The sequence below is a fragment of the Phoenix dactylifera genome, chromosome 9 (genome assembly GCF_051530095.1).
Source record: "Phoenix dactylifera cultivar Ajwa chromosome 9, Ajwa_hap1_PhDact_Kaust_v1.1, whole genome shotgun sequence".
Classification (NCBI taxonomy): Eukaryota; Viridiplantae; Streptophyta; class Magnoliopsida; order Arecales; family Arecaceae; genus Phoenix; species Phoenix dactylifera.
The window spans coordinates 30,020,890-30,032,663 of NC_143198.1; the positions used below are offsets into that span (position 1 = coordinate 30,020,890).

General features: G+C 41.8%; 2 protein-coding genes across 3 annotated transcripts; one reads left to right on the top strand and one right to left on the bottom strand.

Moving 5' to 3' along the window:
- The first annotated feature begins 366 nt into the window (after positions 1–366).
- Positions 367–6,724, top strand: LOC103708960 (uncharacterized). Of its 2 annotated transcripts, none has more exons than XM_008794087.4 (5): positions 367–699; positions 1,167–2,045; positions 3,577–3,777; positions 3,879–4,074; positions 6,246–6,724. In XM_008794087.4, the coding sequence occupies exons 2-5, from the start codon at positions 1,530–1,532 to the stop codon at positions 6,425–6,427; spliced, it is 1,095 nt and encodes a 364-aa protein (XP_008792309.3). In that variant the 5' UTR covers positions 367–699; positions 1,167–1,529; the 3' UTR covers positions 6,428–6,724. The 2 variants fall into 2 exon arrangements, with proteins under 2 accessions (XP_008792309.3, XP_008792310.3); XM_008794088.4 differs by having other exon boundaries at positions 464–693.
- Positions 6,725–7,554: 830 nt separating this feature from the next.
- On the bottom strand, positions 7,555–11,325 carry LOC103708961 (protein BZR1 homolog 3-like). The gene is made up of 2 exons (XM_008794089.5): positions 10,657–11,325; positions 7,555–8,851 (listed from the first exon to the last, which is right to left on the bottom strand). The coding sequence occupies exons 1-2, from the start codon at positions 10,870–10,872 to the stop codon at positions 8,048–8,050; spliced, it is 1,020 nt and encodes a 339-aa protein (XP_008792311.3). The 5' UTR covers positions 10,873–11,325; the 3' UTR covers positions 7,555–8,047.
- Between the last annotated feature and the right edge of the window lie 449 nt (positions 11,326–11,774).

Genomic DNA, 11,774 nt, shown 5'->3' on the forward strand with positions numbered 1-11,774 from the left:
AATTATTATTATGGAACTAATATTTTTATTTATAGTTATAATATATTATTTTTCATACTAATAATTATTTGGATTAAAAAATAAGATAAATAGAAGTAATATATTAGATATTTTGATTATATAAATATAAAGTGCAATAATATATTTCTACTATAATTAAAATTATCATTGAATAATAATATAACAATAATATAATTAATAATATATTATAATAAATATATATACATAATAAATATAATATATAATATTAATATGATATATAATATTGATATATAATAATATCAATATGCGAAACATTAGAAGGTCACCTAATGATTGCAACATGTCGCATTTCATAAGAGCGCCATATATTGTTAATGTGACATCGTTTTTTTTAATCAACCGGTTTCGTCGCGATCCTTTTTCGATATCCAAAGCCACCGCTTTCCCGTTGGAAGGAGAGCCGGATAGCGGCTGGAGGTCTGCCGAACTCGTTCTCTCCCTCAAATCTCGCTTTCTTCCTTCCTTCTTGGCCGATTCTCCTTGACCTAATCAATGGTGGAGGCGAGCAAGCTATACCCAGAGATCGAAGCCCAATAATCCCAGACGTCGGAACCCGCGGCGGATTCCGAGCTCTCGGTTTCCTCACCATCGATGGCTGAAGCTAGGGTTTCTGCTCCTCTCGCCCAGGAGGATTCCCCTTGTTGTCCCCAGGTGGAGGTGATTCCCTTCCGTATATGTCTCTCCGTCCCTGCGCTTTCCTTTGATTTCGTTTCCCCTTCGGCTTTAACGTGGAAGCTTAGGATCTCGGGTTGACCTTTTTGATTTTTTCCCTAACCGTGGAAATTAGGCTTTGATCGTAAAAAGGATCCCCTTTTCCCGGAAATTAGGCTTATTTCATTAAAAAAGATCAATATTTGCTTGAAATTGGGATTGAATAAAATGATAAGGTTCACTTGATCTTTCTTTCGAATTTTTTCTCTGTAGTCTGTGGATATCACCCCTTAAAATTTGTGATTTTTTTCGATATATATCTTCAGCATCACATTGATTGTGCGGATGATTTTTCTGTAGCTGAATTCAATGCTTTCTTAATCTAAGTTCCTTACTGGTATCTCCAGTCCTTTGAATCCTGACTAGGTCACAAAGACTTGATTGTTATCATAACCATTGGAACTTGGTATTAGGTCTCTGATTTGGATGAGGAGAACAGCAACAGCTTTGCTCAAAGGATCAATGACTCCTCAAGTCAAAAAAAGGCTCAGGCCCCCCAATGCAATACAGACTCAGCTCCTCAAGTTTCTGGAGATCGGAAGTTGGGAAAATACTTTTACTATGACTCACCTCTCTATGAAGAGACTGGCATTTGGATACCTGTTTCGGTCCCCCCCATGTCAGTGATTGATCATGAGGAGTGGAATAGGGGGTTCTGTTCCAATGGGGCATACTTCCCTGAGGGTGATATTAGTTGGGACCACTTTGCTGTAGAAGAGAAGGAGATGACCATGTGGGATGTGGTCTAGGAGATTGTACTTGCTGCCAGAGGCAAAATGAAGGCCCTTCGTTCAGGTGAGATTCAGTATTGCAGGACGTCTTGGATTTCGACCGACATCCTTGGGCAAGCTTGGAAGGAGATGGCACATATCCTCACAGAGGCTAATTATGGGAATGCAAAGAAAATTCTTGGTGCAGAGCCACCCAAATGGTTGCCTGATAGTGCAGCATCTGCTTGCATGCTTTGCAATGTCCGTTTTCATCCAATCATGTGCTCTCGGCACCACTGCCGGTTTTGTGGTGGAATATTCTGTAATGAGTGTTCAAAAGGCAGGAGCTTGTTGCCTTCAAAATTTCGAGCTGTGGACCCACAGAGGGTCTGCGATGTGTGCTGTGTGCGGCTTGAGTCTGTTCGGCCTTATTTGATGGATCAAGTTAGTCGTGCCTCTCAGTTGCCAACACACGATCTGACAGATCTTAGCACATTAAGGTCATGGTTGAACTTCCCATGGGGACAGACAATGGAGTATGAGATTTATAAAACAGCAAACATTATTCGTAGTTACAACAAGGTAACTGCATTTTCTTGAATTGTTATATCTGATTGATGTCATATGTGCTTAGAAGTTGCTTTTTTATAAATTCCACATTAATCTTGCCTTTGCTGCAATTGAGCTGAATTTACGTTGATAGATCCATAAATTTTTTTAGTAAAACTGCTCAACTTGTAAATTTGGAAAGCTTCAGGAAAAAATTTACAGTGTCTGCCAGTGCTTAACAAAGGTGGTCAAGCTCCATGATGGGTCTGAAATCTCCTTATGTTGTTTATTGTTGTATGATAATTATTGTTTAGAAGGATATCTTTTTACTCCCACAGAAATTCTCAGGTACCTGTTTACTCCCACAGAATTTCTCAGTTACCTGCTTAGTTGCTACACACCTTTAGCTGCAAAACATAATATAATCATTGAGATGGGTTTTTTTTTTTAATCTTTTTGACACTTTTGGGTTCAGTGACCAAGGCACCATCTTTCTAATGGGGCCATTGTGGTATAGTCTTAATATTTCCTTTGTTTTTCTATGTGCAAGTGAATTTGTTGACTTGTCTTTGATCATAGTATTGACTTTGAATGAAAATAATGTATTGCTTCTGCATCCACTATTTTCTACCATAACATGATCTTCTTACCTCTTCTAGCTCTTTTAGAAGTTTTTTGAAGGGTAGAATTTGTGTAACCTTTCTATGCAATATGATGAAGATTAGTGCCTTGTCTGGATGTTGATTTTCCTCATCAGAGTAATAGCATGCAAATGGTTTGAAAGGAGCATGAAGAGGTGGTCAGAAAAGGAAAATTTTATTAGATCAAGGGAAGCTGTCTAGCTGAAAATAGTAGATTTTAGGAGTACCATAGATCAATATTTTACGTGGATTTGAATATCCCCAAAAGTTGGAGATTGTAGGATCAGCGGCTTTTCCCAACCTCTAGAACTTCTTCCTCTCATCAATCCTTCCTATCACATGAGAGAACTCCTATGCATAAGGGCAATGGGACCCAAAGAGAGCCTAACAGTTATTGATGTTATCTGGCTTTTAGGGCTTAAAATGCATCTAATATAGATCATGTATCAGAATATTCATATCCATATATATTTATATTTAGCGAATATGGATGTAGATATGGGTGTTAATCGGATGCAAAAAGTCATATCCATATTTTGAAAGTATGGATATAAATATGAATTATTAGTTGGATAGTTAAACTTTGTGACTATAAAATCAAAAATATCATCGAACATAAGGTAAATTAACTTAGTAACATGTTAATATGGTCAATTATTTGCCTTAAATGTTCACGAGTACTATCTAAAAGATTAAATAGCATTACAAACAAAACCGAGTATTTGGATATGGATCGGATAATTATCTATCTATATCTATATTTGTTTTTATTTGATGAATATAGATATGGATATCAGTTGGATATCCAAGTTTGTGTCTAGATAGATTCGCGTATGAAATAGATTTGGACGGATATTATCTACTGCACTTTCATCCCTACTGGCTTTGTCGTGGTTCACAGAATGTTGAATATTATTCCTCAGGTGGGTTCGTTGAGACCCGAGAAGTCCATTCCCAAAGCTATTATGAGAGGAGCAAAAGGTCTTGCAATACTTACGGTTGTAAGGGTTGGAGTAATGGTAACTTACAATATTGGGACTGGATTGGTCATTGCTCGTAGGGAAGATGATTCATGGTCTCCTCCATGTGCCATTTCTTCATTAGGTGTTGGATGGGGAGCTCAGGTATTTTAATCTTTGTTCTTATGTGAAACCCACTTGTGACACATTATATGGGGCAGAAATCATATTTAAACCATGCTTGTTCTTTTAAATTGTTTCTACAGGTTGGTGGGGAGTTAACTGATTTTATAATTGTGCTGAGGACGGAAGATGCTGTTAAGACCTTTAGTGGGAGTGCACATGTATCAGTTGGTGCTGCTCTTAGTGCAGCTGCTGGCATTGTTGGACGAGCAGTTGAGGCCAATTTACATGCTGGTGATGGTGGTTGTGCTGCTTGTTACACGTACAGTTGCAGCAAAGGTAATTTTATTCTCAACACTATATTTTCTTGTCATAATTGAAGAAAAAATTTACTACCATTAATTCATTAGTGTGCATTTCAGAAGAATACTCTATGAAAGGGCACAACAGCTCAGGTTTATGTCTATTGCTCTTTGTTAATGGTTGCAAATAGCTGCACTTTGGGTATTGCAGATTAGCCATGGGGTGATATCTTAGAAATATGCATAATTTCTAATCAGAAATGGAAAGTAATTTTAGTTAATGTTATAGTGGTATCTTAGAAACTGGTGAATTATTTTTCGGAGCACACTAAAAAAAGGGTGCCGAATATATAGAAATTAAGATGAAGTCTGACAGTTGAAGTTGTTGGGAGGATTTAGGCAAGAAATATGGGATTGCAATGGTGATAACACCTGAGCGATGCATATTTGTTCCGCCTATCCGATGTGAGATGTGAAGTAATGGTGAGGATGGCAAGTAACACGACAAGAAAAACAAAAGTCGGTTGACACCAGAAATGCGTTTCACTGGACATTATTGGTCAATTTTTACTATATTTGGATATCTGAACTTCATCTATCTATGTACACTAAGCCAAAAGAGAGAAAGACCCTGGCCAGGGAAGAAAAGTCTCTCCTTTTTTTTCTTCCTTCTTGGAAAAGAGAAAAGGAGGAAAAATTCCTCTTTCCAATCCCACTTCCATAAGGCCGTGTCACCACCCCTCCCTTCCCTTTCTCTGGCACTTTCCCTGAAAGTTTCTCTCTCCTTCTCTTCCACTCCCTCCCTGGTTTAATTACTGCCCACCCTGATTTCCCCTTGATTTCCTTTCCCATTAAGGTTGCTTCATCAGTAAGCCATAGTATTAATGTTACGAATAACCAGTGTCAAAGCAAAAAATTGACAGACTTCAATGACAAAACAATAGTCCCATGTAGGAGTTTTGCCCATATTGCCTTATAGCAGTTTAATATAAAAACAAAAATCAAAGAGTAAGCCATAATAGTCCTTAAGTATCACATGTATTGTCTGAAGGGCTTCACTGTCACTGTTTATAAAAGGAAAATGGTTATGTGATGAGCAAAAGCTTTGTGGTCATTTAGGCGATATAGGATGTACTCAAAGATCCTTCATATTGAAAAACCATCTCATCGACACCCTAAAATTTCACCTAATCTCATCTCTGTTCTCTAGTTGCCTCACACTATGGTCCTTCACTTTTCATTGCTGCTCCCATCTTCCACCCCTTTCCCTCATTATGCACGCACTTTCAACCTGTTATCAGCTGGCACCATCATCGCCACTAGCTACTGATATAACCTGCTATATCCCTAGATCCTTCTGTTTGAAACTGTCTCTGAATGGACATAGCGGTTGGTTCTGGAGTAACAATAGTTACAGTACATGCAAAAGCGTATTTCATGGGCATCCATTCATTGCTCATGCATGAACATGTTCTTATGTGACTCGACTCAAGCTCATCAATGATATCTGATCCTGTCCAAATTGGGTTATTGAGATGTCGTGCCATGGAAAGCAATTGGCATGGTACATGACACATGGGAAATGATAATCCTGTTCATTTTTTGTTGTCTCACTAAACCAGCCTTTTTTTCCAAGAAAATAAATTTAATGTTTGTATCCACTAAGAGCTCATGAATTAGCATGATATCAACTGCTTTATCGTTTGCGTGACCACTCTTTTTGTAAGCCACCAAAATGTCTTGAAGAACCTCTCGATCTTTGAGGAAGTCTTCTTTCTTGGGTCAACATTCAATGCATACGCCTGCTTCTCCTCATACTGAAGTATGTAGCAATTATATTTCCTTTTTCTGGCAAACTATATGATCTCAGGCAAGATGTTTCCATCTTCCACTGGCTGTGGAATCTTGTCTAAAGCAACTTTGGGATCGAGATTGGCTCGCCGTGAGATCAGAAGCTAGATCGGGAGTCCTGAAACTGCAATATTGTCTTTGCTGTTTAAAATTTTGCAATCAGGGATCCTCCAGCTCTCTCCAGCATGTAGGAAAAGTCAAACATAAAAAGGAAGACATAGTATAAAATTAGAAATTGCAACAATCTTTGAGATGCAACTTGTAAACCACTGACTCAAAAAGTGTTGTGCAGTACCATATGCAAGAAATTGGCTTTGTAGCTTTCGATCAATTGTATTAAATTAGTATGTTTTGCAGGTGCATTTGTAGGATGCTCACTCGAAGGAAGTATGGTGACAACCCGCACCGCAGAAAATTGCCGATTCTATGGTTCGTCAATCAAGGCAGCTGATATTCTTCTAGGTTCATTGCCTAAGCCGCCTGCTGCTTCTGTTCTTTATCATGCCTTATCCGATCTATTCCAGAAACTAGATAAATAACCAGTTTGGGTTATTTCTACAGAGTTGGGTCATTTGTACACTTACACAAAAAAAAAAAAAAAGAAGAAAAAAAAAAGTGTTGCCTTTAAGATCGGTCCATCTGAGCCCAGATTCTCTTGGTCCCGTCTACAGTTTCTAGTGTGTAAATTATTGTACAGCTAATAATTTTAAAAGAAGTAATTCATTTGTAGAAGGACACGTTTGGGAATCGGCAGAACGCTTCCGATGGATCGACTTGCATATTTTGTATACTGCACTGTTGCTTTGCATTTCAATTTATGCTACGCTTGTTTTCAATCTGCTTCTTTTATGTTAAATCTCCTCCCTGTTTGCTGTGTGAATGATGTATCCACATCAAGGATAATGGCGGAAACTCCTCAATCTGAAAGTAGCTGAGATGATCTTTGGGGAAATTCCTCAATCACTTGGCGTACGGATCTGAGACATGGTTGAACATCAGGTTTTTCGTATGATTTTTGAAAGGAGAACTATATGTAGTCGTAGCTGAGCCAGACGCGGAAACATTTCGTACCTCTGAACTCTGAATAAGTGATTCTCTTATTTTAGCTGAAACTGGAGATTGTGTCGGAGTTATTTTAGCTGATGGAGTGTAATGACCGGCCACAAAAACGAGGACGCTAAAATGCAAAATGGTTGCGATTGAAGATCACATGTATAAGTTGCTTGGCTAGGCTTTATAAGGCATCTTATTTAGGCTTCGACCCCATCTTCTCTATTAAAGCTTACTCTGGGAGCAGAGAAACATAGAATTCATTAAAGGGATACCATCAATAAAAAAAAAAAGAAACATTATAACATTTGTTATAATCGACGTCTGAAGATTTAAATTGCCCATCTGTCAGAATTTATTTATACTTGTCTGAAAAACAACATTCCCGTGAATCAGAAAATAAAATAGCAGTAAAAGAAGAGAAAAAAGATATCAAAAGATGAAGTCCTGTATGACTAGCTATGTATGGCGCCATCCAATCAGTAACACTATCAGCATTACCTCATTAAAAAAGAAGAGCAAAAACTATTCCCCGGCAATCCCCCATCTATCCTTCATAAGCAGCACAGAAAAAAGAAAAAAAAAAGCCATCCTAAGGAGCAACTTTGGAAAGAAATTAACTCAATGTTGGGGGATGATCCTTGCCACAGAGAACAAATTGTTTGTAACTGACAATTCAACAAGATGACACCACCACAGCTCGGTACAACTTTGTAGGGGATGAAGCGCAAAGCAACTAAAGCTCTGCATGAAATGATATATGGCAACTAGTGCAAAAAAAAAAGGATAAAAATAAATCCATGTAATCTAAAATATAATGGCAAAACATCCAAAAAAAAAAATTAACAGGAACACACAACACCTTGTTCCTAATCCCCTCAATTTTCTCAGATATTTCTCATTTTGCCTTTCCTTCTACCATCCACTCTCCAGGACATAACTCAGTCTTAATGTTTCAAAGCAGAATGAGCCTACATCAATCTCCTGAAAGCGGATGGAGGCTGGAGACAGAAGACCACTGATGGTATCTTGAACCCTCTCCATCTCTCTCAACTAACGACACATCAACAGAAACAGGAGAAAGAGAAGTTAATACTCATGAATGCTCGTCAAGCTTCAGACCTGGTCCTGGAGCTTCCAAGGGTAAGTTCCAGCTCGTCTGATCCGCATTCCTCATGGATCCTTTCTCCCTCCCATGGCTTCACCAACCCATTTGATTGAAGATTGCCATTGCTGCTGCTCCCGAATGCAAACTCATCCGAAATGCCATCGGACACCCGAACACCTGCATGTCCACCAGGCACAGGAGAGCACGTCCCACTCTGTCCCGGAGTCCACATTCTGGAAGATCCTGCACCAGCCGATGCCTCCTTACAGAAGAAGCCAAATGGGTTCGATGAAACAAGGGTGTAGGTGGGCGAGGAGGGGCCCCCAGAAGGGAGGCGGAGCCCTGCGAGCCACGCAGGATCAGGGATAACCTGACGGCCAGGGCTCGGTGGGGTGGAGGATGGTAGGAAAGTGTACTGGGAACCAGCCCAACGAGGCTGGGATGCAGGGTCATCCCAATCGGTCTTAACGCGAGGTGATCGAGCAGTTGGAGAACTTAGCGGAGGAGTCACAGGGGCACTGATGGAGCCTGCATGCATGTAGAAATGGTGGTGGCTGGGGGGATTCAAGGAGGATGTGGAGGAGGCTGAGGAGAGGTTCTTGAGCCAAGGGATGAGGGAAGTGCCATCCGCTCCTTGGTTAGCGTTATGGGCATGGGTGACGTAAGAGGAGGATGGGCTTGGGAAGGAGGACGAGGGTGGGCTAGGGTTATGGGATGCGCGTGGGCTTGGCTGATAAGATGTGCACGGGCTTGGTGAAGCTGAGCCCCCTGCAGCAGCATCCACGCGTGCAGCCGGCTTGGATCCCTGAAATATCAAAAGAACATACAAGGCAGGTATGACGAGTTAGCTCTTTCAACGGCTATTTGGCACCGCCCAGTAATACAATCCCAAAGCCCAACCACTGGGATATATAACCATGCCATGAATGGGAGGAATGGTCGAGAAATTATGAGGAAAAAAATGGGTAAAAAACGGGTTATGCGAGTTTTTGTTGTTGACGAAAAATAGTTTTGTCTTTCACAAATCAGCTCTTTTTAGGGTCACAATTTTGATATTCTCGTTATATCCACTACCAAGCTAGAAAAAATGAATGAAGAAAAGCAAACAACTGACATGGATGCCTCCCGGAGGCACCAATAAGAGGCTAAGGGATCAGAGTTTCATTAATTGGGTTTGGCAAGTGCGCAAATCATAAAACTATAACTTTGAGTTAGAATCTATGTCTAAGCAGGCATGAAGCATGGAGTTGGCTGGGAAATTTTAAGTTACTTAGAATCCCAAGTTTTCCCCAAAAACATATTTCTTCCAGCGAAGTGTTTTATGACATCAACAGGTTACTAGAGTTTATAGCTTCATGATTCCACATCAATCCCAACTATTAGTTGAACAAAAGCCATAATGCGCTAGTATGTAAACTAGCAGACACACATTAAATTACAAATACATCGAACTGTCTATGTTCACTCCACCAAACATGCATTTGGTGATGCCTTTTCGCATTCCTTCTATATGTCCTAAAAGAAATTGCAGAGTTTCAAAGGTTGTTGCCGATATACCTAACCCTCAGCAAAAACCTTTCTCTGCCTCAGCAATTGGATTCTCCAATCATTGTCATATAACCCACTTGATGCCTCAATTGGGTTAAATTCCACAGAAGGCAGAAAAGTAAAGGAAGACAGGCCCTAGAGATGTTAATTTTCAGAAATGGACCGGAAGACCCACCACCCCAGCTCAGTAACAGCAACATCACTCTGGTCCCAAAATCCCATCTTTTCCCCACCATGTTACACTTCCATACATAGTGTGTGCCATATGCCACTCCCCATCCACGTTCCAAGTTACGTTACCTAACGCAACCTTTAAAGATGACGGTCAAATTATAAAGGAAAGTGGTGCGAGAGAGCTTGAAGTCCTAATTAAAGACCAACCATCTGTCTTTCGCGCGCGCGCGAGGCGTGGATTTTGCGGGGAGGTGATGGAATGGAGGGTCATTTTCCTCAGATCAAACAATGGGAACCGGACACGGCGTCGTGAATGCTGCCTATCGGGACGCGTGGGTTGCGTGACGCTGAGACAGGAGGAGGTATCTTTCGTTATTACGGTTATCTGACAATTCCGCCTATGGTGTGAAATGGACGAACGAGATTTCATGATGGGATTTCTAGCCCATCGCAAAGGCAAGATCGTCCGCCCAAACGACGCTCCAGAATTATTCAATATATTCCGGAAGAAGGGCAAATTTTCTAGGATAAAAATAGTCTAACGTGCACCGACCGTCTTCGCAGCGGAATCGAGCAATCCTAGCCGTCCATATCAGACGAAAGAAAAAGATAAAAAAAATTAAGTAACTTCCACGAGAGCAGCGCATTTTAGAATAGCCACAGGCATGGCGCATGTTAGCAACATGGCCGACAAGCACGCCGGCGGGCCGGAAGCGCGCACGGCGCCTCTCAGCCGTCACCTCGCCGGCACACAATAGCATCCGCTAATTGGTGCAGCTATCCTGTGCCTTTTTTTAATATTTAATTAATTTTTTTTCCATCGGGGAAGTAGCGAGAATGCGGAGAGGGGGAAAATGACAGAAGAGGAGGGTAGAGGAGTGTGGTCACCGTCCGGTAAGTTGTGCCGTCTTCTTCGACGGTCCAGCCAGCCTCGTTGCAGAGGGCCTTGAGGACCTCGTTGTTGTCGCAGTGCTTCGGGAGCTTGAAGTCGCCGTACGCCCGGAGCCCCGTATAGATCTTCGCTGCGATCGCCCGCCGCCGTCGCTCCCTCCTCTTGTTGTTCTCCCTCTCCCTCCACGTCGGTAGCCTTGCTCCAGAAGGCATCTCTCTCTCTCCCTCCCTCCCTCTTAATCAAGCCAAAGGGATCAAAGCAGATCAAACGAAACCCTTCTCCGGTGATCCAGAAACCGCTATTGCCCGGAAAATCGCATCAGGGCCTGGAATACCACCCGATTATTGCAGAGAAACAGGATCAGACTCAAATGGAGGAAAAATTCGCCGAGGAGACGCCCGATCTGGAGCTAAACATCCAGTTTCACGGCGATCACCTGCAGAAAACCGCCGGAAAACTGGTGGATCTAAAGCGACAGAGAATAGAGAAAGGAGAAACGGAGGAGATCTGGTGGAATAGATCGGAAGCCGAGAAAGGTTTCGATTTCCGGCCTGTTGACGTCGCCGGCGATGGCCGACTGCCCGGCCGATTTTGCTGAAAACTAGGGAAATCCGAGAAGGACCGCGGCTGGGGTTCTATCGAGGGGAGTGGGCCATTTAAGGCATGAGTATTCGATAGATACCCATAACCTTTAACAAAAATACGAGAACGCCACTGGTGGCGTGATTCGTGTGAACGGGAGACCAGAGGAGAGGGATAAAATAGGAAACGATTTAACAAGGCTTGGAGCCGTCTGGCACGAGCCGATGCCATCATTGAAGGCTCGTTATTAGAAACCGAGGCGATAGCGACAATTTCCATCTCTGATCGCATCTCAGTCTCTGAGAGCCTTTGGCTCAGACAGAGAGAGAGAGAGAGAGAGGGAACGGAGACTGGGTTGAAACTCGAAGCGGAGACTGGTCAAATCAGCTGCAGATGATGGCAAGTAGAGCCCAGAGAAAGAAAGGGATGACTCAGAAACAATGAGTGTTGAAAACCTTAGCCTCGGCTCAGTCAGCCCGAATGGATTAGCCGTTAGATCAGGCTTACCTCCATCATCAGACGGTGAGAATGA

Excerpts from the sequence above, each read along its gene's own strand:
- LOC103708960 (XM_008794087.4), top strand. The coding sequence starts at position 1,530 with ATGAAGGCCCTTCGTTCAGGTGAGATTCAGTATTGCAGGACGTCTTGG. Across the intron at positions 2,046-3,576 it reads TTATTCGTAGTTACAACAAG|GTGGGTTCGTTGAGACCCGA; the intron begins GTAACTGCATTT and ends ATTATTCCTCAG. Across the intron at positions 3,778-3,878 it reads GTGTTGGATGGGGAGCTCAG|GTTGGTGGGGAGTTAACTGA; the intron begins GTATTTTAATCT and ends TTGTTTCTACAG.
- LOC103708961 (XM_008794089.5), bottom strand. The coding sequence starts at position 10,872 with ATGCCTTCTGGAGCAAGGCTACCGACGTGGAGGGAGAGGGAGAACAAC. Across the intron at positions 8,852-10,656 it reads ACGGCACAACTTACCGGACG|GGATCCAAGCCGGCTGCACG; the intron begins GTGACCACACTC and ends TTGATATTTCAG.